At 41.9% G+C, this 26,585-nt stretch overlaps 1 protein-coding gene across 3 annotated transcripts in view; it reads left to right on the top strand.

The window, feature by feature from the left end:
* LOC104585917 (uncharacterized) overlaps nt 1-26,585 on the top strand; it is a 74,974-nt gene that overhangs the window by 10,672 nt on the left and 37,717 nt on the right. For 2 of the 3 annotated variants that reach the window (XR_016082555.1, XM_088898259.1), the window contains exons 2-3: nt 2,082-2,159; nt 3,233-3,332. Coding sequence is in view for 2 of the 3 variants with exons in the window: in XM_088898259.1 (XP_088754385.1) it covers nt 2,082-2,159; nt 3,233-3,332 (178 nt within the window). In the remaining variant the exon portion in view is untranslated. The remainder of the gene's footprint in view (nt 1-2,081; nt 2,160-3,232; nt 3,333-26,585) is intronic. The other variant, XM_088898260.1, reaches the window with a different exon arrangement.

Here is a 26,585-nt window from a genome sequence, read left to right as displayed (position 1 = left end):
AGCTTTACAAAGGACACACCAATTTGGGGAAAGGCACCAATTTTGTCATCACAAATGTTGATTCTTTCCAATAGGACTTCCCAATAAAAACCACTTACCTTAGAGGGATAGGCTTGTTCAAAACCTCCTTGACCGGAAAGAGCAACATAGAACTGTTTGAGGGTTGGGTCAGGGCCGAGAAGAATGAAGCGTAAGAAAATGAACCGGATGAAGCAATATTCCAAATCTTACTATCCACCTCTGAAGGGTTCAAGAAAATATGGAGCCAGATTTTCTTAGTCTAGAAGAAAAGTGTTATGTGGGTAGTTGGTAATTGTTAACTTATGTGTGCCCCTTTATTGGTCTTAGAAATACATGGAAGTATGAATACCTAGGAGTGAAAGGAAGGAGAATATTCCATCTACTATACATATCTGTGGCTGGGGATTTGTAGAAGTCAGGTTGTTTTGAATGAATATGTGGGTAGGTGGTAGTTGTTAACTTATATGAGTCCCTTTAACGGTCTTAAAAAATACACTGAAAGTATGAATATCTAGATGTGAAGTAGAGTTTTCCATCTATTATACATATCTGTGAATGGGGATTTGTAGAGATCAGGCTGTTTTGAACGAATTACCATTTTCCATGAATTGCTTCTGAGGTTCCATATCCCTTTCTTTTCTAGCTTTGGTCTTTGTACAACACTGTTTTGTTTGGGCATTAATCATCTTAGGAATAGTAAAGGATCAAAATAGTTGAAAGAATTTTACTAGAGAGTTTTCAGGGTTTTGAAAAATTGAAATTTTGATCATGTCAATTCTCTTTTAGATTATTTTTTCATGGGACAAGACTTGTCTGTTTCATGTATTTTGATGTAATTAGATAGAATATTGGTTACTTATACAAGGTGACCAAGGTTCTATGTCCAATGTGAATCTGTTAATCTGGAAAGTTGTGGCTATTTTACTGATAGAATGTGAGTCTGTGACAGGATATGGGTTGTTCTAAAGTTTTTTGGTTAATATTGGATTTATTTTTGTCTCTATTAGCTTTGGCACAATTAGTAAGGGATATTCGGGATTTTTCTGGGAGTTATTCTGTATCTGAATTTTTCTAGTGGGTTTACGTTATCTTTAATGCAAGCAGGATTCAATTCTAGTTAGTTTATTGAGTTTTAGTCACCCTGTAGAGGGTGATATGATCCCTTATGTTGAATCTATATACACAATTCTTGTAATTAGAATTGGTAAGTGATGATTTGGTGAATAAAAGTATGGCGATTTCTGGTTGTAACTTGGCACTTCTTCTACCTCTTCTCTAATAAATTTTGATCTTTTCTTCTCATCTTTCTTTTATCTGCATCTCTCTAATACAGTAACTATCTTCTTTTAGCAACATTATATTACAGTCTAGTCATCTGTCTTCAATCCTTTATAATTAATTTTTCATCTTGCTCTCGTATTCCACTCTGTGTAAATTGGTCTTGTCATCACTTCTGCTGTGCAATTAAGCAGAGGATATTGAAATTCTTTTGTCATGGACCTTGAAATTCTTCTGAATAGTTACTATTCAGGTTTTACCTTTAAATTGTATATGAACTTGGCCATATATGGTCATAACTGTAGAATAAAGGAACCCAACCCTTATTAAGTAATCCTCTATTTATTGAGATGGACTGTTTCCTAAATGCCCAAGAAGGACCTTAGAAAATAAAATGGCCAATTCTGGTTTATCCAGAGGTACCAATACCATAAAGTCTATATTATATATCTATATCATGTATTTGCTAGAGAGATTTGTTTGTTTTACGATTTTCATCTTTTCATGGAAAAAGTGATTATTTGGATCTTCAATGAGTGATTAGAAAGATATTTAAGGTGAGCTCTGCCTACACGGGTTATTTGATGTTTGGGTTTACCATCAGAATAGACTAATGTGCCAGCTTCGTTGTTTAACATTTTTTGTTGATTGAGGTAGTCAGCACAACATCTGAGTAAAGAATGACTTTGCAAAATTTATTCTTCATTGAAAGTCCACTTAAAAAGTAAGACCATGATCATATTCTAATCTGATTTAACCCTTTTTGTCTTTTTATTGAGCAGGTAATTTTTGACTTCCGCTTCTTGGCACTTTTGGCTGTTGGAGGTTCATTGGCTGGGTCCTTGTTGTGCTTTCTCAATGTACTTCTTTTTGCAATATTAACCTTTTTCTGCATTGTGATAGAAATCCAAAAACGTTCTTTTTTTTATCTTGTTTTGATTGATAAAGCATGGACTTGATTTTTCATCAGTTACTCAAGCTTGATTTGGCATTAAACTAGAGGAACATCAGCATTGACAGGATCCATAGTGAGTGGCCATTACTTGGTGTAATGGTAAAATCTTGGTTTGGCAAGCATGGCAACACAGATTCGAGTCTGTGGAAAGCTACTTTCTGCGAGAAAAAGCCAAAGGCTAGGACTGTATCCAGTCTACCCCTTCCAAATCTCCAGAGAGCTGTGGGACCAACATTGGGTAATGGCCTTAGGCAAGATCCCTAATGGCTTTTAAAACTGGATATACAATAAATGAGTTATGCACTGGCGTGTCATGTAGATAAGTTTTTCACCAACATCTCCTCTATCTTTTGTGGTGTAGTGCACAGTTTGATCCTCAATATTCTTATGAGGCAAAAATATAAACTCTTTGCACGTAATCTTCTCATAATACATTAATTCTGCATGTTTTATGATTTCAAATTGTTTGTTCTCATCCCATTTTGGTTTTCGGAGCTTTTAATTTGAAAATTTTGTAATGTGGACCTGCATGAGAGAACAACATTGGACCATGCCTATGGCAGCCGCACTTTTTGAACTCACCAAAGGCATGGGTTCAGACTTAAGGGCTTAATAAAGATTGTACTGGTTTTATCAAATAGAAAACATATGATGGGAAACTGTATCACCTTATAGAATTACTAGTGGCTAACTTGTAAATACTTTGATTCACACTTCCCTATAAGCTTAGGTGAATGAAAAAATAATAACTAGTTCTTTGTTGATCCAAATACTGAGCAATCTTTCTGGGTGATTTTGTCTTTAGAGTGGAGAGGGTACGAGTAGTGTTTTTCCTTTTTTGTTTACTGTTTCGGTTGTAGTGTTTTTTGTATTAACCTTAGGAGTGATTATCGAGTGTGATGTCTAATGCTACTTGTACATGTCCAGTTTGGGATATATTTTTTCATATTCATACGTATTGATCTTTGTGTTATTCAGGGTTGTGTTTACATTGTTGATGCATATAAGGTTTATTGGACATGCTGTCTCAAAGGGGTTCACACAGGGCAGATGGTTCTACGATTAGTTGAAGCTATTGGTTAGATTCCCAACTTCACTTTCTTAATTGTCTTATTTTCTTGTTCTCAGTTTATTGTTTTAGTGGTTTAGATAAGTCCTGTTCAAAGAGAAAGAGAAAGAGAAAGAGAAAGAGAAAGAGAAAGAAGAAGAACAAAAAGGAGAAGAAGAAAGATATTGAACTAGAGAGTCTAAAAACCCCTCCTAGTCAACCATAATCTCTATTATATTAAAATAAGGGTACAAAGTCAAATATACCCCTACTTAAGTATGGGACAAGAGAAATAAAAAAAATAAAACAAAATTGCCACATCACTATACTACTTAAACTATAATGAAAAGACTAAGTTACCCTTACTCGACCAACTCTAACACTCCCCCTCAAGCTTGAGAATATATGTCATATGATCCCAGTTTGTTACATATATAGTTCACTCTCCCTGAACTCAAACCTTTCGTGAACAAGTCTGCCCATTGATCACCTGAACTCACGTTCTTTGTGCTTATCTCTTCAGTAAGGACTTTCTCCCTCACAAAATGGCAATCAACCTCTATGTGTTTTGTCCTTTCATGGAAAACTGGATTAGATGAGATGTGGATTGCACAACTTGGTTGTCACAATACAATCTCATAGGTTTTCTCATTGAGAATCCAACTTCTTGCAAAAGATTTTTCAGCTATACTAATTTACATGTGGTGTGTGCCATGGCCTTTTATTTAGCTTCAGCACTACTCCTTACTACAAGTTGAAAAACAGCCCTAGAAGTATGGGATTGTGCAAGAAATCAGAAAAACAAACAAGAGAAGATTAGAGAATGAGAGAGAGAGAGAGAGCTGCGGCAAGGAAGGTTAGAGAATGAGAGGTTTGAACTAAACCTCCCTCTAACACTCTAATACACTTTTATTAAGTTAATCTTTGAGTAATTACAAGAGAGGTCCTTGGTTGGACAAGAAATTAAAAAAAAATAGCATAGAAGAGTATGGGCCCAAAATAAGGCCCATTATAGAGAAGAACATAAAGATAACATAGAGTAACAGCCTATGGGCCATTCAGCCCATCTTCTCTACACTCCCCTTCAAGCTGAGCATAGATGTTAATCATGCCCAGCTTGTTAGTGTCATGCTGAAGCCTTGCCTTGGGAATACCCTTGGTGAGGAAATCTGCCAATTGTCCTTCAGAAGTAATGAATGCAAGACACACTTCACCCGAAGAGACTCTTTCTCGAATAAAGTGTCTATCAACCTCAATATGTTTAGTTCTATCATGTTGTACGGGGTTGTGGGCAATGTTGATGGCAGCCTGATTATCACAGTACAACATCATCGACTTGTCATAATCAATCCCGAGTTCTTCCATCAATGACCTTAGCCACATCTGATTGTTTCTTGCTCCTCCAAGAGACAACATTACCAGCCACCAGACTGCAATACCCTAAAGTAGGTCTTCTGTTATCAATATTTCCAGCCCAGTCAGCATTAGTATAGGCTTCAAGTTTCAGATGTCCATGCTTGGTAAACAGAATCCCTTTTCCTGGAGAGCTTTTCAAATAACACAAAACTCATTCTACAACTGCCATATGAGTATCTCGAGGGGCATGCATGTACTGGCTACAACTGACAACATATGCAATATCTGGTCAAGTCATGCACAGGTACAGGAGCTTCCCAAGAAGTCTCTGAAAGACCCCTTTGTCTTCCAACAATGTCCCATCTGAAGCAGAAAGTTTGTGACTCATATCAATAGGAGTTGCAGCTGGTCTAGCACTCATCTTCCCAGTTTCAGAGAGCAAGTCAAGGACATATTTCCTTTGGGAGATAAGAATCCCATCCTTGGATTTAGCAACCTCTATGCCAAGGAAGTATCTCAACTCCCCCAGATCCTTAATCTCAAATTCTGTACGAAGGAAAAACTTAAGAACACGAATTCCTGAGGCATCATTACTAGTCACAACAATGTCATCAACATACACAATGAGATATACTGCCAGAGATTCACTTCTCTTCACAAAAAGAGTATGATCTGACTATGTCTGAGTATAGCCAAATTTAACAAGTGCTGTTCTAAATTTCTCAAACCATGCTCTAGGAGACTGTTTGAGGCCATAAAGAGATTTCTTCAATTTGCATACCTTTCCTTGCATATCACTTCCATACATTCTTGGAGGGAGAGGCATATAGACCTCCTCATGTAAGTCACCATTCAGAAACGCATTCTTTACATCAAACTGATAAAGGGGCCAATCAAAGTGAACTGCCAGAGATAAGAGAACCCTCACAGATGTCATCTTAGCAACAGGAGCAAAGGTCTCCAGGTAATCAATCCCATACGTCTGTGTGTAGCCTTTGGCAACCAGTCTGGCCTTATACCTCTCAATAGTCATTAGATCGGTATTTAATGGTAAAGACCCACTTGCAACCAACCAGATCCTTTCCTTTAGGCAGATCCACCACTTCCCAAGTATCATTTTTGTGTAGGGCATCCATTTCAGATTTCATGGCATCTCTCCATTCTGGAATCTCAAGAGCTTCTGACACAGACCTAGGAATAGGGTTAGAAGCAACTGAAGAGAGATAGGCAAAGTATGAAGGAGAAAGTAGATCATAAGAAAGGTGTTTGGAAATGCAATGTGCAGTGCACTTCCGTTTTCCTTTCCTAACAGCAATAGGAACATCAAGATCCGGGAAAGATGGTTCCAAAGAGGTTAAAACAACACCTGTTGTCTCATCTGTGATTGGAAGTGTATGAGGCTCATCTGCTGTAAGGGAAACAACCTGCTCATTCCTGGACCTTTGCCTTTGATACACCTTGGGATTGTGGGTAGGACGAGGAGGTAAAGAGATAGGAGTACTAGGACAAGAAGAATGAAGTGACTAGTCCTCCCTTGATTCATTTGGTGAGGACACAGGCTCATCAAGAGACTCAACTGAAACAGGGAGAGGAAGAGCAAACACTTGTGACAAACTCTTCCCCTGTTGACAATGTCCTTCCTGAGAGGACCCATAAAAAGGAGAAAGTTCATCAAAGGTAACATCCATTGAGACATATCGAGTGCCAATCTTTGGATCAAAACAATAGTAACCCTTTTGTGTGGGGGAATAACCAAGGAAGATGCATTTGTGGGCATTTGGTTCAAACTTATGTCTCTAGGCACTTGGAATGTGAACATAACAGGTGCAGCCAAACACACGGAGAGGAATCGGGAAGAGATCATTGTCTGGATGAAGAAGACTTAAGGGGGATTTAAACCCTAGAACCCTGGATGGCTTACGGTTTATGAGATAGGTAGCAGTGAGAACATCACCCCAAAATCTTGTGGGAACATGTGAGGCAAACAAAAGGCTTCTTGCAACTTCAACAATATGAAGGAATGAGAGATCCATCGTATGGATGCCCGAATCTTGCGGAATAGAATGGGCGAATTTAAAAAATTTCTCTCCATCCTATTGGGAATCGTATTCCCTAATTTAGAAAAATCATATGTTTCAAGGATCAATTTTGAACCAAGAACCGAATTAGATCTGAACAAAAACAATAAGAGAGGGATATACCTGATACGGAGAAATAATATCTCCCAATGGAGGTGTTCACGCCCAAGGAAGGAATCAAAAACTGCTCCCACTGAAGATGATGCAGTGTAGGATGGAGCAGAATCAACAACGTTCTTCACAAGAACCAGATCCTTCGCAAGAATCAGCTGGATGGCACGTGAGCACTACTTCCAATCAGTCCTTCCACAAAGAACTGATATCAAGATCTGATCTTGATCACTCCCACTGAGAACAGGAGATCGAACTGGCAGATATGGCGGCAGCAGGAAGGAGGTGACAAGAGAGATTTAGTGTAGTGGTGCTGAATTCTCTCTTCTGTGATTTCAGCTCTGAAGACAGGATGTGAAGTGTTGTTTTTGTTGTGAAAAGGCTGCCACCCCCTCCTCCTTTTATAACCTTAAAAGGATCAACTCCTAATCCCATTAGGAGTTGTTGATCCAAATCATATTTGGATTAGAATTCCCTCTAAGTGATGAGGGTAAACCCTTATCTTATCTGCAGATTAGATCAGCCTCCTCCTAATCCTATTAGGAGGTTTTCAGATCTGAATCACATTCAGATCTGGACTCTCTGAGTGGATAGGGTTATGACCCAATCCTATCTGCTAATCTAATATCAGAATTCACCCCTTATTTAACTGATCAAATCAGCCCAGTTTGAAATGGGCTTTAGGCCCAATAAGGTTATGTGCTCACTTAGACTTCCAAACTGCTACCCAGTTGGGCTTCCTTGTATGGCGTGGGACCCAAACATTGATCTACACATCAGCCACATGGGTTCAGCCTAGCCTTTGTTACAAGGCCTGGCCGAATACATTGTTATGGACAGTGCACCCCCTGAAACCCATCACATGGGCTCTATGGGCCCAACACTTACCCTAAGTGGTCCCTGGGCCAAGCCACCTTGTAACACCTAGGGATTGTGGGTAGATGCAAGATTAGCCCCTCAGGTATTACCCTCAATGGTCTTACACTTAACCTCTCAGCCCATAATGATCAAACACTGCCCGACAAGAGAGGACCTCTCCCTCGGCTGCAAGGAACAATGCTGCACTCTCTGCTTACATGGATCCCGGGAATTAAAACCTTTTGCAAACCTTTGGAAACCATAATGTATATACTTTTATATCTCATATAAAATATATTTTGCAAAACAAATCTCAACAATTGAAATCGGCTACCGGCAGTCTTGGTTTCCATCAGAGAGAATGCATCCCCGATCATTACCTTTGTCCGACAAAGGGGCTGATCCTGTCACTATGATCACCCATTCAGATCCTAACATACCCAGGTTTTGACCCTGCTAAGGATCTCACTGATTGGCATATCAAAGACAGCCCAGTCCGACACCTAGTGAAGTATCATAATCGAGTCTAGGGGTCAGGTGTAACTTTACAGTTTTGCCCATCAATCTCCAAAGTCTAGGGCAATGCTAGAAATATAGTCCGGTTCAAAGATTCAATTAATCCTACACTGCATGTACCTCGGGTCTCACTCTGGTGGCAGAGACAGGCCACCCCGACCGACTTGGCGGTACATCAGTGTTAGCCTTGGCAGGATGAATCTCCCCGGACTTATCCAACGGTTGTGAACGTTCTAAACTAACACGAGTCTCATTAGTGTCCAGTTTAAGGGTATTACATAGAAACATACCACATGAATCAAATATGCACTTTATTATTTACAATAAATGTCATAAGTACATCAAACTGATTGGAGCTAAGGGCATACAAAACTGTCTAACACAATATGCCTAGTTTTTCTTTCAGCAACTCCATTCTGCTCAGGGGTTCTAACACAGGAACTTTGATGAATAATTCCCATGTTAGAGAGATACAAGGATAAACTCTTCTCAAAATACTCTTTTGCATTGTTAGATCTGAAAATCTTAATTCTGGTATCAAACAAGTTAAAACAAATTCATGAAATTGCCTCACAAGTCTTGGAACTTATTCACGAGATTTCATTAGGTATATCCAAGTGAATCTAGAAAAATCATCAATAAACAGGATGAAATATCTGTAGCCCCCCATAAAAGATAAGTGGTAAGGCCCCCACACATCAGAGTGCACAATATTAAATGGAAAAGATGATCTTTTATTGCTCAAAGGGTAATTGTTTCTACAATGCTTTGATAACTGACAAGACTCACAATTAAGACTAGACACACTGACTCCCTTAAACAACTCAGGAAATAGATGACTTAAAGCAGAAAAAGGCAAATGACCCAAACGATAATGACTCAACATGATTCGACTAACAGACTCTGACAAGGTAGATCGAAAGGCAACATTCTTAGGATGATCAAGGCATTGTCCAGGAGTGTCAAGCAAGTATATTCCATTCGCTTCATGGCCACTCCCAATCACCTTTCGAGACTTCAGATCCTGAAAAACACAGTGAGAGGGAAAAAAGGTTACACAACAATTCAATGACTTGGTTAAGCTATTTACAGATAACAAATTGGTATTTAATCTAAGTACATGAAGGGTGGAAGATAGGAGTAAGGAGTCCATAGCCTTGATAGTTCCCTTGCCAGAAATAGAGGCAAGAAAGCCATTGGCTAAGGTGATTTTGTCACGACCAGGAAGCAAATCATATGAAACAAACAAAGTGGAAAGGTTGGTCATGTGATCAGAAGCACCTGAGTCTATGATCCAAGGGGTCTTAGGATTACTTGAGGTGACTGCATGGTTAGCAAAAGCCCTTATACCTGAGTGAGCAAATGCAGTGGTGGCTGAATTTTCTGAAGGGTTGGATGATGAAGTCACTCCTTCAAGATGGCTGATCATCTTTCCAAACTTTTCATACTCAACTTTCATGGCTGCCAACTGTGCACTGGTAGACTCAACTTGAACATCTGTACCCGTGGCTGCATTTGCACTCTCTGTCTTCCTACTATCATTTTTCTTCTGGAATTGAACAAGAACAAGCCCGGGATGTAATTTCCAGCACTTGTCCTTGGTGTGCTTCGACTTCTTGCAATATTCACAGACAACCTCCTTCTTTCCAGTGCCACTAGGAGCCCCTATAACTCCTTTGGGTTTAACCCCCATATTTGCAAATGCATTACTGCCAACTCCTTGAACTTGTACCTGTCTTCTGCTTTCTTCACTGCTGACTAAGGCATATGCTTGTGTTTGGACAGAATATTTTGTTTTGTGATGTCATATTCAGGGTTTAGCCCAGTTAGGAACTCAAAAACCCTGTTCCTTTCAACTAATTTCCTGTAGGTTTCTGCATCATTGGGAGTATCCCATGTCACAACCTCTATCAGATCAATTTCTTGCCACAGAGATTTCAAGGTTGAGAAATAAGCCGCAAGGGATTTCTCCCCCTGTCTTAGATTCTTCACATCACTCCTTAGTTTATAGGCTCTGGCTACATTCAGTTTCTGGGAGTAGGTTTCTACAACACTATCCCAGATTTCCTTAGCCGAGTTCATCCAGAGATAATGTTGACTAATCTGTGGCTGCATTGAATTCACAAGCCACCCAATCACGGTGTAATTCTCTTGCACCCATTTCTCATAAGAGGGATCATCCTCTGGGGGAGCTTTCTTGCTCCCAGAGATAAATCCCCACTTTCCTCTACTACAAATATGAATTTTAACGGATTGTGACCAGGCCAAATAGTTGGTTCCATCCAGTTTAACTGTATTTACAGCCAACAAAGAATCAGTTGGGTTTCCCAAAGTATGTCTATGTTCAGCAGTACTCTTGCTCTCAATATCTGAGAAGTCCATTATGTAAAAGACTTCAATTAGGGTTTCGACAAGCCTCCACTAGTGTACTGATTTGATGAACTCTGATTGAGTTGAATCGGCAACAAACACAGCAACTCACAAACTCAGTTCAGTCCTGACAGCCGTGAGAACCAAGTTCGGTGGCAGCTCTTTCAAGAAGAAGAAGGCCTGATTCAGCCTTCAAGAAACAACTAGCAGGCCTCCAAACACTATGTATTCTTGGTTTCCAACAATAATTTCCCAAAGAGAGCAAAAATACAGTCCAAAATACTTAAGAGCCCTTTTTACAAACACTATGTGTGTAGCAGTTAACACCCCACTGTTAACTACTAGGAATCACTTCAAGAGCACTCCGTATAGGTCCAAGAAGTAGCTGAACTAAAGTAGAGACTCGTACCACTGAGTCTAAACAAGTTTCGACCACTTGGCAGTCCAACAAGATAAGAAAAATAACCCAGAAATCTCTGAGTCAAATCAGTCCAGCATCAGCCGAACAGTAGAGCAAATATAGAGGGGTTTCGAGTACTTTAACAGCTCCCCAAATCAGAAAAAATAACCCAGCAGTAACTCAGCAATAACTGAAGCTACTTACAGTTGTATGAATCTCTGATTTGAGCTTCAAATCAGGCCGAACAATCCTTATCTTTGATTCTTCCTGGTCACCGAACTATTCTCCAAGTGAATAGAGTCTTGGGCACCCTCCAATGACCTCCAAGAATCAGGCGAATGAGTCTAAACTTCCAGCCCTAGAACACCCTCATGCAGTCGGCTGGACTATAACCACATGAGAGCCACGCCAAGCTCAGGCCTGCTCTGATACTAAGTTGAAAAACAGCCATAGAAGTATGGGACTGTGCAAGAAATCAGAAAAACAAACAAGAGAAGATTAGAAAATGAGAGAGAGAGAGAGAGCTGCGGCAAGGAAGGTTAGAGAATGAGAGGTTCGAACTAAACCTCCCTCTAACACTCTAATACACTTTTATTAAGTTAATCTTTGAGTAATTACAAGAGAGGTCATTGGTTGGACAAGAAATTACAAAAAAAGAGCATAGAAGAGTATGGGCCCTGAATAAGGCCCATTACAGAGAAGAACATAAAGATAACATAGAGTAACAGCCTATGGGCCATTCGGCCCATCTTCTCTACACTACAACAGTTTGCTTCTTACTCTTCCACGTCACTAGATTTCCTCCAAGAAACGTGCATTAACCTATAGTGGATCTCCTATCAGACACCAAGCCTGCCCAATCTGCATCTGTATGCCCAACTATCTCAAGTCTTCCCCCTGGTTTGTACAACAACCTGCGACCTGGAGCTCCTTTCAAGTACCGTACAATCCTAAGAATTGCATCCCAATGAGGTATTCGGGGATTTTGCATAAATTGTCTTACCACACTAACAGCAAAGGAGATGTTTGGTCTAGTAATGGGTAGGTAGTTCAGCTTCCCCACTAACTATCTATATCTTCTAGGATCATCAAACATTTCACTTGCATCATTACTCAACTTAGCATTTGGTTCCATGGGTGTTTTAGCTGGTTTAGCACCTAACAACCCTGTTTCTTCCATCAGATCAAGAACATATTTTCTTTGGCACATATCTATATCTTCTAGGATCATCAAACATTTCACTTGCATCATTACTCAACTTAGCATTTGGTTCCATGGGTGTTTTAGCTGGTTTAGCACATAACGACCCTGTTTCTTCCATTAGATCAAGAACATATTTTCTTTGGCACATATTTATACCTTGTTTCGACTTGGCAACTTCTATACCCAAGAAATACTTTAACTTCCCAAGATCTTTTGTTTGGAAATGGTCTTGCAGGAAGGCCTTTAGCCTATCAATCCCTAGTCTGTCACTACTAGTTATGAATATATCATCCACATAAACCACTGATAAAATCTTTCTAGCTTTAGAATCATAGTTGAACCCTAAGTGATCAACCTGACATTGTTTCATTCCAAAATCTTTCACCACTTCACTGAACCTCCCAAACCAAGCACGAGAAGACTGTTTCAACCCTTAAATTTCCTTTTTGAGTCTACACACTTCACCATCCTCCTCCTGAGCAACAAATTGGTGGTTGCTCCATGTAGACCTCCTCCAAAAGATTACTATGGAGGAAGGAATTTTTAATGTCAAGTTGAAACAAAGGCCAATCATACATAACTGCCAAGGAAATCAAGACACGAACTGAACCAATCTTAGCAACAGGAGAGAAGGTCTCCATATAATCCACCCCATACAATTGAGAGTAACCCTTAGCAACCAATCGGGCTTTCAACCATTCCACACTACCATCTGGTAAATATTTATTAGTATATACCCATTTATAACCTACAACATGCTTACCTGGAGGAAGAGTGGTGAGCTTCCACATGTGATTGTGTTGAAGAGCAAAGAGTTCCTCCTCCATTGCTTGACGCCACCCACCCCGCTGAAATAAGAGTCTCTTGGACATCCTTGGGTATAGATATAGAGGACAACAAAGAAACAAACTGGTGATGTAAAGTGGAAAGATGAGAAACAGACACATAATTGGATATGGGATATAAGGTACAACTACGTTTACCTTTCCACAATACAATGGAAAGATCTAGGTCAGAAGAGATAGGCAACTTTGGGATAGGAGCAACTGTAAGATCCGCATATGAGGTAGAAGCTGGAGGAGGTGCCGGTGTCTGTTGATGAGTATACACATGCCAGATTGGTGGTCGTTCAGTAGGAATTTGCACCGGAGGAGGTGAAGGCTCAGGTATAACAGGAATAGCTAGAATGGGATCACCAACAGGAAGAGGAAGAGGGATCAATGGTGAAGAGGCCGGTACATCAAGACCTGGGAAGAACGGCACGGACTCAAAAAAGGTGACATCAGGATAGACAAATGACTTCCGAGTGATAGGATTGTAACACTTATACCCTTTCTGGGTCCGAGAATAGCTGATAAAGATACACTTAATAGAATGTGCATCCAACTTGTCTAAATCAGTGCCCAGATTGTGAACAAAACACACACACCCAAAGACCTGGGGAGTTAATGGAAATAGAGGGGAACAAAATAGAAAAGTGAGATCGGCCATGAAGGGTGGATGAGGGCATCCGATTAATGAGGAAACAAGTTGTGAGCATTGCATCACTCCATAAACACTTAGGAACATTCATATGATGAAGGATAGACCGAGCAGTTTCAAGAAGATGACGGTCCTTTTGTTCAGCCACCCCATTTTGCTGAGGGGTAGATGCACGTGAGGTCTGATGAATGATGCCATGTTGTTCCAAATATTGTTGAAAGGAAGTAAGTCTTTGCTGTTATCTGAACGAAGAATTTTTATTGGAACACCAAATTGCATACGTATTTCAGCATGAATTTTTTTGAAAAATATAAAACAATTCGCTTCTTTCTTTTCAATAAATAAATTCATGTCATCTTTGAACAATCATCAATGAAAATGACAAAATACTTGTAACCATTATAGGACTCAATTCTGATTGGACCCCAAACATCTGAATGGACTAAAGCAAAAGGACACAACATACGACTATCGACTCTAGGACTAAAGGAAACCTGATAGTGTTTCCCATACTAACACGACTCACACTATGATGAGTTGCTGCTCACCTCAGGAGTCTCTTTGAGGGAGACCCTCCTAATTAGGAATGAAAAGAAGAGAGAGAGAGAGAGAGAGAGAGAGAGAGAGAGAGAGAGAGAGAGGAGGATTCAGTCATGCTTCATTCATTCGGCCATCCCATACTAGTAATGATTTCAGTTACAAAATATCTCAACAAACTCTGAGCTCTAACAACAAACTCTGATCTCTAACGAATTCATGTAGAGGGACCAGCTGACATGTTGCTTGCTGCAGTTGGGTGTTGAAACTGCTTGCGTGCCTTCTTCCTCAGGTAGGTGCGAGTAAGTGGAGGCCTGGGCATCGGGTTCGGATTTGGGTCTTGGTTCCCAACAGTTTCCCCTCCCTCAAGATGAGCCTTGTCCTCAAGGTCCAAATCTGGAAATTGATTTTTTAGCTGCAAATACAGTTTCCATGTGGAGTCATGGAGGGGAAGCCCAGTCCAAGTTACTAAGGCTTCCTTCACCATGTTCTTCCCACGATGGACCCAACGGTAATCCAATATCTTGGCGGGTGTGAGGGTAATACCTCCTTCCTCTGTAAATGTTGGTAGGCCACTACTAACTTTGGTTGTATCCTCCACCGACTTAAGCAAGGAGATGTGAAAAACTGGGTGGAGGCGAGCTGTTTTGGGGAGGTCCAGTCGGTAGGCAACATTGCCTATCTTCTCAATTATCTTGAGTGGCCCAAAGTAGCGAGGAAAGAGCTTATGCCAGACCCTTTTTGCTACTGAGGACTATTGGTAGGGCTGTAGCTTGAGGTAGACATAGTCCCCCACTTGAAATTCGATGGCCCAATGTTTTTTGTCATACTGCTTCTTCATGAGTTGTTGGGCCTTGTGCAAGTTCTCCTTGTCCAGTGTTTGGGCTTGGAACCCACAAAACAACGTAGGTAAGTTTCCAAGCATCTATTCAGCACTTCGTAGGATTGGGGGTGATAGCTAGTAGATCAATGAAGCATTGCCTCCTGTAAATGGAAATACTCCTTCTAGAACCGACTGAGGAAGGCTGGATCCCGATCTGAGAAGATCGATTTGGGAGTACCATGGAGTCTTGTCACCTCTTTGATGAAGGTTTCAGCTATTGATGCTGCAGTGTAGGGATGGGATAGGGATATGAAGTGCCCATACATAGAGAGCCTGTCGACCACCACAAAAATCACCGTCTTGCCCCCAGAGGATGGAAGACCAGTGATGAAGTCCAGGGATATATCTTCCCAAATCTGGGATGGAATTGGGAGGGGTTGCAGGAGCCCAGGGGGGGGATTGGGTCGAGTACTTTTGTTGCTGGCATACGGTACACTGTGCTACGTGTTGCTTGACTGCCTTCCTCATGTTGGGCCAATAAAAATGTGAAGATAACCTCTTATAAGTCCGGAAAACACCTGAATGTCCACCCAGCACCGAATCATGATAGAGCTCTAGCAAGGTCTTCTGATGTGCTGAAGTAGGAGAGAGGACAATTCTTCCTTTAAAAAATAAGTTTGGTCCCTTCATGGTAATGGGACTGAGAGTGTACTAACAGTGACAAATCAGCCTTCTGAGACAATGCATCCGCAGCTCTGTTGGTGATTCCAGGCTTGTATTTGATTAAGAAATCAAAGCCCATTAATTTCATTATCCATTTTTGCTGATCTGGAGTGAGAGCCTTTTGGTCCAATATATACTTCAAGCTTCTCTGATCCGTCCGGATTGTAAACCTTTGACCCAACAAGTATGGTCGCCATTTATGGACTACCAGTACTATTGCCATAATCTCCTTTGTATATATTGACTGATTCTGGGCTCTAGTGGAGAGGGCCTTGCTGAAATAAGATATGGGCCTTCCATTTTGCATGAGCACCGCTCCAACTCCCACACCTGATGCATCAGATTCAACCACAAAGGTCTCTTCGAAATTTGGTAAGGTTAGGACTGGTGGGCTGATCATTGCCTGCTTTAGAGAATCAAAAGCCTTCTGGGCCTGCTCCGTCCAAATGAAGCAGTCTTTTTTGAGAAGCCCAGTTAATGGGGCTGCTAGTGATCCATAGTTGCATATGAATCTCCGGTAGTAGCCGGTAAGGCACAAAAACCCGCGTAGGGCTTTGACTGTTTTGGGTTTGGGCCAGTCTTGTATACAATTTATTTTTTCTGTGTCAGCCATGACCCGTCCAGCTGCAACCACATGGCCCAAATAATGGACTTCAGTCTGCCCAAAAACACATTTTGAAAGCTTGGCAAACAGTTGATGCTGTTTCAGCAAGCTCAATGTTTGTTCCAAGTGTTGGAGGTGTGAATTCCAATCCTTGTTGTATACCAGAATGTCATCAAAGAAGACCAAAATAAAACGCCGGAGGTAGGGCCTGAAGACATCATTCATGATAGCCTGGAAGGTAGAAGGGGCGTTGAACAGCCCAAACGGCATAACTAGGAACTCATAGTGTCCACCATGGGTTCTGAAGGCTGTCTTGTATACATCTTCAGAGTGGACCCGGACTTGGTGATAGCCAGATCGGAGGTTCATTTTGGAAAAATACTTGGCTTGCCCCAGCTCATCTAATAGCTCATCCACAACCGTGATCGGGAACTTATCCTTGACTTGATATGGTTCAGGGCCTGGTAATCTACACAAAAACACCAGGACCCATCTTTCTTCTTTACAAGGAGCATTGGGGACAAAAATGGGCTTGTATTAGGCTGTATCCATCCCTTGTGTAGGAGCTCCTTCACGAGTCCCTCAATCTCAGTTTTTTGGAAATGGGGGTATCTGTAGAGCCGCATGTTAGTAGGGGCTGCCCCTGGAATTAGAGGTATACGGTGGTCTTGGAACTTGTTTGGTGGAAGCTGGTCTAGGTCTGTAAAGATTTCTGGAAATTGGCCTATCACCTTTTGTATGTCATCTTGGTCTTTCTCAGATGATTGGACCTCATTTTCTAGCTTTAGTAAAGGTCCATTACTGTCGTTCCATGCAGAATCACTGGTTAGGGGGCAACCCTCAAAGGTAGCTTTGGCTGCATTGGTTAATACAGATTTGATTGAACCTAAACAACTTCCAAAGATCAATCAATCAGGGGAACCAGACCTAGATTCGATACCTCCGATAGCATTTTCTGCCCCTGTTCCCACTCTGCGAGTTCCCTTTGAGTCAGGTACGCCTGTGGATTTGTTTTCTGGTACTAACAAGGGTCCTATGCCTGCATCAGGTACTTCGGCCTCTTAGCCAGAAGGAATGGCCAATGGAGGGGAGAGTGGGAATGTGGCTAAGGGTTGTGGAGAAGAGGAGGGGGAGTCTTTATCAAAAAGGAAGCAGGAAGAAGAATTAGAGAGAATATGGGAGCGGATTTGTGCTCTCTTGGAGGATTATAAAGAGAAAGAAGAGCAAATGGAGGTTACCCCTACAAAATTGGAACAGAAGGAGGGGAATAGAGAGAGCTTTAGAAGTGCTGGAGTAGATAAAAGTAGGAAAAAAAAGAAAAGATCAGAGGTGGAAAGGCTAATCTCAGATATTGAGGGTGATATTGAGTTTAATGGTCGAGGGGAGAGAAGAAAGGGTCTCAAGTAAAGGGGGGTAAGGGTGTTTGGGAGGGAGTTCTACTATTTCCTAATGAAAATCATAAGCTGGAATGTGAGGGGCTTAGGAAGTGCAAGGAAGAGAAGACTAATAAAAGAGATGCTTAGAAGGGAAAGGCCTGATGTGGTTATGCTACAAGAGACAAAATTAGAAGGGATGGATAGAAGGTGGGCTAGAAGTGTGTGGAAATCAAGAGGGATTAGTTGGGCTTCAACTCCCTCTTGGGGAGCTTCAGGGGGGATAATTACCTTGTGGAAAGAAGATGTGGTAGAAGCAGTTGAGGAATTAGTAGGTAACTTCTCTGTGTCTCTGAAATTCAAAATGGTGGAGGGTGATTTTACTTGGCTGCTAACCAATGTGTATGGGCCCAATAATTACAGAGAGAGGAATGAATTGTGGGAGGAGTGTATGACATTCAAGGGTTATGGGAAAGTCCTTGTGCTTAGGTGGAAATTTCAATGTTATTTGGTTCACAACAGAGTCAAATAACCCTCATCAATCCATCACTACTAGCATGAGGAAATTCAATGATTTTATTAACTCTTGTGAGCAGAAGGAGATTCCTCTTTTGCAAGCCAATTTTACCTGGTCCAACTTTCAGGAGAACCCAACATGTTCGAAGCTAGATAGATTCTTGTTCAATGAAGCCTGGGAGAATCAATGGAGGGGGTTGATAGCTAAAGGGTTACCTAGAGTTATTTCGGATCACTGCCCTATTCAGTTAGGAGAGGAACCATTAGACTCTGGACCTAGACCCTTTAGATTTGAGAATATGTGGTTGACTCACCCAGACTTTGTAAAAAATATTGAGAGTTGGTGGAGTGAAGAGCTAAGGGGGGTGAAGTGGAAAGGAGTTAGTTTTCATAGAAAACTAAGGAACTTGAGGACAAAATTGAAAGCCTGGAATAGGGACCAATTTGGGAGGTTAGAGGACTTAAAATCTTCCTTGTTGACTCAGATTGAAGAATTGGACAAAAAGGAATCCCAAAGGACTATGAATGCACAAGAACGGGAGTTGAGATGGAATTTAAAAGGAATTAGAAGAGGTCCTGCTGTGAGAAGAGATTTCATGGAGGCAAAAGTCAAGGTTTAAATGGATCAAGGAAGGAGATGGGAACACGATTTTTTCATACGATGGCCAATGGGAGGAGGAAAAATTTTGTAGGACAACTTGAGATTGGTGGAGAGGAAATCTCCTCTCAAGAAGAGATAGCCAGATGCTTTGTAGATCATTTTAAGTCAATTCTGAGAAGACCTCTTGATTGGAGGGTGGAAGTGGATGGTCTAGATTGGCTACGTCTTTCTGAGAGGGAGAGGGGACGACTGGAAAGAAATTTTGAGGAAAAGATCAGACAAGCAGTTTTCCTAATGGATAGATCTAAGGCTCCTGGGCCAGATGGATTCACGATGGCCTTTTATCAAGATTGTTGGGACATAGTTAAAAATGATTTATTTGAGGTCTTCAGGGAGTTTGAGGATAATCATGTTGTTAGCCCTGGAGTCAATGCTACTTTTGTAGCTCTTGTTCCCAAGAAGGCTGTCGCTAAACATCCTAAGGACTTCAGACCAATCAGCTTGGTGACTAGTGTTTACAAAATTTTGGCTAAGGTCTTATTCTTGAGGATTAAAGCGGTACTTCCCTCTCTAATTAGTCAAGCTCAAGGTGCGTTTGTACAAGGCAGACAAATAGTAGATCAGATTTTGATAGCTAATGAATGTGTGGAGGAGATGAAGAGATCAGGTAAGAAGGGCTTTGTTTGCAAATTGGATCTTGAAAAAGCCTATGATATGGTGGACTGGAGATTCCTCTTAGAGGTGCTAACTAAGTGTGGATTTGGGGAAAGATGGTGCAAGTGGATCAAGGGTTGTCTCACTTCTTTCCATTATTCCATCCTTGTCAATGGAGTAGTTAAGGATTTCTTCCCAGTGTGTAGAGGCCTAAGACAAGGTGATCCACTCTCCCCCTTTTTATTCACTCGTGTTGCTGATGTGTTAAGTAGATTGATATCAAAAGCAGTCAGGGAGGAGGTTGTGAGTGGTTGGAGAATAGGAAGAAATAGTGTGCCTGTGACTCACCTTCAGTTCGTAGATGATACTATAATCTTTTGTGGAGGAAGCGATTTGAGGAAGGTTGGGAACCTTAAGAATTTAATTATTTTTTTTGAAAAGGCCTCAAATCTAAAAATCAACTTTGAAAAAAGTTGTGTGGTGGGAGTCAATATTGATGCTCAAGAAATAGAGGCTATTGCAGATTGCTTAGAGTGCTCCACCTCTTCTTGGCCCTTAACTTATCTTGGTCTTCCCCTAGGAGGTAATGCAAAGGAAAGCTGCTTTTGGATCCCTATTGTGGAAAAGTTTGGTAAGAAGTTGGCAAGCTGGAAAAATAATTATATCTCTGTGGGGGGTAGAGTGACTTTGATCAAATCCACACTTGCTAATCTGCCGGTCTACTTTTGTCTGTCTTTAAGATTTCTGCTAGGGAAGCTAAGAGGTTAGAGAAAATGATGAGGGACTTCTTGTGGGAGTCGGGGCAAGAGAAGAAGGATCATCTGGTTAGATGGGAGATAGTTAGTCGAAGTAAGGAGGAAGGAGGATTAGGATTAGGGAATATCACTTTCAAGAATGTGGAACTTCTAGGTAAGTGGTTGTGGAGGTGGCCTTTAGAGAGGGAGAGGTTATGGCATGAAGTGGTGGCAAGTATCCATGGCTATTCCAGAAATGGTTGGGATGCAGGGGTATCCAGACGGGCAACTCTTGCAACACCTTGGAAGGCAATTCATGGCATCCTCCCACAGTTCCTACGCTTTGTAAGGTATGATGCTTGCTCTGGGACTCGTATTCTTTTCTAGGAAGACACTTGGGTGGGAAATTTGCCCCTTAAGGATCTGTTCCCTTCTCTCTTATCTATTTCCCTTTATAAAAAAGAACCTATGTCTTCCTTTATTTTGCCCCTGAATACCCCTTTGTCGACAAATTGGGACCTTGGATTCCGTAGAGGGTTGAGGGATGAGGAATCCTTATCAGTTTCTGAGCTCCTACTATTACTTGATTCTGCTTGCCTGGACCCACTAAATCCTGATAGGCGGATTTGGACTTTGACTCCGAAAGGGCTGTTTACTTGTGCTTCTTTCTTTAATTCCCTCTACTCCAGTTCTTCTTCTTGGGCTTTCCCAATTGAGGAAGTTTGGTCTAGGCCTATTCCCCCAAAAATTGCTGTATTTTGTTGGGAAGTTTACTTGGGTAAAATCAATACAATGGATAACCTGCAGAAGAAAAGACCTTTTTTGTGTTTATCTCCTAACTGGTGTATTTTGTGCAAAGCGCAGAATGAGGACTGTTACCACTTATTGATTTCTTGTCCTTTTGCTGCAGCCATTTGGAACTGGGTATTTGATTTGTTTGAGTGTAGGTAGAACTTGCCAGCTGAGGTAAATTTGCTATTTTCCCCTTCTACCTTTGTGTGGACCACAAGAAGAGGGAGAGTCATGTTGAAGTGTATAAGAGCAGCTCTCCTTTGGACTATTTGGGAAGAGAGAAATTCCAGAATTTTTCAGGAGAAGGAAAGAAGCATTCTTGAGGTCAAAGAGTGTATTGTTACAAGGACTATTTTGTGGCTGAAATCCTTAAAGCTCTTTGAATATTATTCCTTTGAGGATTTAATGAGGAATTGGTCTACAATTGCCCTCACTTCTTGTACGATGCCTAGAGTTCAAGTAACTTGGACTCCGTCGATGGAGGGTTTTATTAAGCTGAACTTTGACGGAAGTAGTCAGGGTAACCCAGGACCGTCTGGGATTGGTGGTGTACTAAGAGATGAGAACAACATTATTACCTTCTTTTCGGGACCGGTGGGAATAGGAGATTCTGTGAGGGCTGAACTCCTAGTTGCGGCACAGGGGGTACAGATTGCCTATCAACTCGGAGTGCAAAACTTAATAATTGAAGGAGACTCCAAGGTGGTAGTAGGATGGTTGGCTGACCCCGGTACTGTCACTTGGAACTTTAAGGACATTTCAAAAAAGGTTAAATGGCTATTGAGGGGTATGACAGTTAGAGTTCAGTGGCTAGGTAGATCGGCTAATGCCTTGGCTGATTATCTTGCTAAACAAGGGGCTACTCGGGTTTCATTGTATTGGGCTTCATTGTAATTTTCTTATTCCTTTGTTATGCTCTTTAACTAAAGGGTTGATGGTTTCTTCCATCTCCCCTCTTTAAAGGGGAGTTAGCATCTCGTGCCTCTCCCTAAGTTGTACTATCTTTGACTTTGATTTAATAAATCTTAATATTCATTGATCAAAAACTAGGCCCATCTGCATCAGCAGCAGGTGTTCTTTTCCAAACCCCCCTTTTAGCATGGAGTGTAGACCTTCCACTATTGGGCTGGGTACCTCCTGACCTTGCAGATGGCAGTGGAGCCCATCACAATAGAAGTCCATGGTCATGTGTCCCCACTCACAAAGGACCGAGCCCAGTTGGCTCAGCCATTGTACACTCAACACTACATCGGCCCCGCTGAAATCCAATGGGTGCAAGTCCACGATGAAAGTGTGGTCTTGGATTACCAGCTTTTCATGTTTACAAATACTTTCACATTCAATGTGGTTACCATCCGCTACTCTAACAGCAAATGGAGAGGTGTAGAGAACTGTTATACCTAATTGGCGAGCCAATACTTGTGTGATAAAATTTAGTGTGCTTCTGCTATCTATGAGTATGGATACCCGGCGACCTCTGAGTTTCCCTTCAACCCTCATAGATTTGGGGGATGCTAGCTCTGTTAAAGCTTCCAGAGAGATCTCGGGGTTGTCGTATCGAGTCCTGTCCGGTTCCCTTTCCTCAGCTAGTTCCTCCTCCTCACCTTCTTGTCCAGTCTCCTCCCATTGCAGCAAGGGCATCTGTTGGGTCTTGCATCGGTGGCCAGGCCCAAACTTCTCATCACAATTGTAGCACAGGCCCTTCTCACGTTGGGCCTACATTTCGGCCTAGGATAGGCGTTTGAAGAGGACTAGGCTCTTAGTTGGCGGTGTGGGTCCTTGGGTGGGCCGAGTGGTTTCCCCTATAGTTCGGCTGGGTTCTGTCATGGGCCGAGGGAGAAGCCCATCTTGGCGGGACGGGCTTTTTAACAGGGGTTCGGATGGTCGAGTCTTCACCTTCCTTAGTCAGTTGAATCTCTCCTCTTGCAACCTTGCCAGTCCTGCCATTGTAGACAGAGAAGTAGGCTGAAGAGCCTTCACCTCCACTTTGATGTCGTCCCTCGGTCCTCCAACAAAGTAGCTGACCAACGCCTTTTCCGGCCACCCATATACTTTGGTGGGTAGTCGTTCAAACTCAACTTGGTAGTCTCGCACCGTTCCAATCTGTTTTGCCCGGGATAACATCTCATCATAGTCGTCATACCCAGTAGGACCAAATCTTATGCATAATGCCTCCATGAATTCTTGCCATGAGATTTGGGGTCGGGAGCGCCGAAACCATTGAAACCAAAAAATTGCCTCCCCTTCCAAATGAAAAGAGGCAATGGTCACGTGCTGGAGTCCTTGTGAAAGAATGGTAGGATCTATCTAATGGACACCATAAAGGTTGCGGAATGGGTGGGCGAATTTCAAAAATTTCCTACCTTCTCCCAACTGGGAATCATATTCCCTAAATTTAGAATACAATATTCAAGGATCTACTTGAACCCTAATCAAACCAGATCTGTACCAAAAGATGAATGGGAGGATTATACCTGATCCGGAGAAGCAGTATCTCCCAAAGTTGGTGTTCACGCCCAAAGAATGCTCCAAGATCTGTCCCTGCTGAAGATGACACAGCTGTGGATGGAACAGAACCAGCAGGGTGCGTCCTACACACTGGATCCTTCACAAGAATCCCCTGGATGTACTAAACACTGAATTCTTTCAGTCTTTCTTGCAAGACTGATGTCAAGAACTGGTTTCTTGACTTTCTTTTTTGCAAAGATCGAATCTTGCAATGTTGCAGATGGCGGCAGCAGGAGGAGATCTCCAGAAAACGAAAAAGGCTGAACTGTTTTTCTTTTCTGGAGAGTATGAGATCTAATCTCAAATCGCAGGAACCCTTCTTGTGATCTTGCTTGGTTCGAAATCTGATATTTCTCCCTCTTAGTTGGTTCGAAATCTCCTCCTTTCTTCTTGATTAAGAAATCTCCTCCTTAGGAGTTATCCCAATCCAAATCAGTATTTGGATAGGGGATGATCTTAATCCCTTTCCCAGATAGAGTTAGCTTACTCCTGATCTTATTAGGAGGTTACCAGATTCAAATCTGATTTGAATTTGGTCTCTAAGAGTGGATAGAGCTAAGAGCCCAATCCATTTACTAACTTCAATCTAAAATTCGCCCCCTGGATGGGTGATCATATCAGCCCACCTCGAAATGGGCTTTTGGCCCATTAAGTGTTCAGTGTTTAATTAGCTTCCAATCTGTTGCCCAGTTGGGCTTCTTTGTATGGCGTGGGACCCAAGCATTGATCTACACACCAGCCACATGGGTTCGGCCTAGCCTTTAATACAAGGCCCAGCCGAATTCACTGAAAAACTCAATGAACCCCTTGAGTCCATCGTATGGACCCTATGGGCCCAACACTTACATTAAGTGGTCCCTGGGCCAAGCCATCTTATAAAAACCCAGGGACTGTGGGCAGGTGCAAGATTAGCCCATCAGGTATTATCCTAAATGGTCTTACACTTAACCTCTCAGCCCTTAATGATCAAGCACTGCCCGACAAGAGAGGACCTCTCCCTCGGCTGCAAGGAACAGTGCCGCACTCTCCTCTCACATGGATCCCGGGAATTAAAACCATTTGCAAACATTTTGAAACCATACATATATATGTAAATATATTAATTTTGCAAAACAAAATTCCAACGATTGAAATCAATTACCGGCAGTTTGGTTTCCATCAGAGAGAGTGCATTCCCGATCATTACCCTTTGTCCGACAAAGTGGCTGATTCTGTCACTATGACCACCCACTCAGATGAATTCTCAAACTGCCCCAACATACCCAGGTTTTGATCCCCACTAAGGATCTCACTGATTGGCATATCAAAGGCAGCCTGATCCAGCACCTAGTGAAGTGTCAAAATCGAGTCTAGGGGTTAGGTGTAACTTTCCAGTTTTGCCCATCTATCTCCAAGGTCCAGGGCAAGACTGGAAATCTGATCCGGTTCAAGGATTCAAGTAATCCCATACTGCATGTGCCTCGGGTCTTACCCTGATGGCTGAGACAGGCCATCCCAACACTTGGTGGCACACCAACATCAGCCTTGGTAGGATAAATCTCCCCAGACTTAGCCAACGGCTGTGAACATTTAAAACTAACATGAGTCTCTACAAATGTCCAGTTTTAGGGTTTTACACAGAATTAAACCAAACAACATGAATCAAACATGCACTTTATTTATTTCCACTAAATAACAAAAGTACATCAAATTAGATTGAAGCTAAGGGCATACATAAACTGTCTAACACCTTGTACATCATGATACTCAAAATACTTCTCGGCCTTGAAGATCCAAGGAATTAGGTCTCCCCTGTAGAACGTTGGGAAATCCAGTTTGGTGATTCTTCTTGGGATGTAATTCCCCCTCTTGCTGCTGCCCTAGCTGGATTCTTCGTTGTCACTTTCTCGGCCGGTGGCGGGTGAAGCTTTCTCTTTCTGAGATGCAATTACTGACATATCTTCCTTGATCTCCTTAAGCCCTGTGACCACCTGGTGGAGATCGACTTTGATATTGTCCACCCTCTCGTCTAGTGTCACCGATCTGGTGTTGGTCATCTTCGATCGTTCAAGTTAGTCGACGCAGCTCCGATACCAATTGATGAGTTTTTGCTCACCATAGGAGTCTCTTCGAGGGAGACCCTTTCTCCTAAGCAGAAATGAAAAGAAGAGAGAGAGAGAGAGAGAGAGAGAGAGAGGATTCAATCTTTGCATGCTTCATTCATTCGGCCATCCCATACTTGTAATGATTTCAGTTACAAAATGTCTCAACAAACTCTGAGCTCTAACGAATTCATGTAGAGGGACTAACTGACGTGTTTCTTGTTGTAGTTGGGTGTTGAAACTGCTTGCGTGCCTTCTTCCTTAGGTAGGTGCGAGTAAGTGGAGGCCTGGGCCTCGGGTTCGGATCTGGGTCTTGGTTCCCAACACACTACAAAGAAGACAAATGACTCAAAGAAGGAACTAGTAGCTTGGGAGCTTTGAGAGATGGATGTCCAAGCCGATAGTGCCATTGGAGAGGAGTCAAGGAAGTTTGAAGTGCAACTGAAGATCCACCATCATCAAGATAATACAATCCATCGGCTTCTTGCCTCCATTGATCTTCTTTGTCTTGAGATCCTAAAAAACACAAGATAAAGGGTAAAATGTGATAGAACAATGAAGAGCTTTACTTAATTTATTAACAAACATAAGGTTGAATTGAATTTTGGGCACATATAGAATAGAGGATGAAGAGAGAGATGCAGTATAAACATTACCAACACCACAAATGGGAGAAGAAGAACCATTGGCTAGGGTAATAGTTTGGGATGTGGAAGTTTCAAAGAGGGAAGAGAACACACCTGGAGTCCTAGTCATGTGATCAAAGGCTCTAGAATCAATGATCCAATGAGAAGGTTTGGATGCCAGACAAGTCATACCTAAAATGAGCAAGGGTAGCAGTGTTCTGTTGTGAAGTGGCCTGAAAGAACCTCTCATACTCATCTCGTGGTACACTCATCATCTCCTTCCCGGAAGCAGATGTAGATGTAGAATGTGTTTGATCTGTCTGTTGACTATCATTC

This window comes from Nelumbo nucifera, chromosome 2 (genome assembly GCF_055504915.1).
Source record: "Nelumbo nucifera cultivar China Antique chromosome 2, China Antique-T2T, whole genome shotgun sequence".
Lineage (NCBI taxonomy): Eukaryota > Viridiplantae > Streptophyta > Magnoliopsida > Proteales > Nelumbonaceae > Nelumbo > Nelumbo nucifera.
Note: the sequence above shows the minus strand (reverse complement) of the source record. Positions and strands in the feature narration are given on the sequence as shown.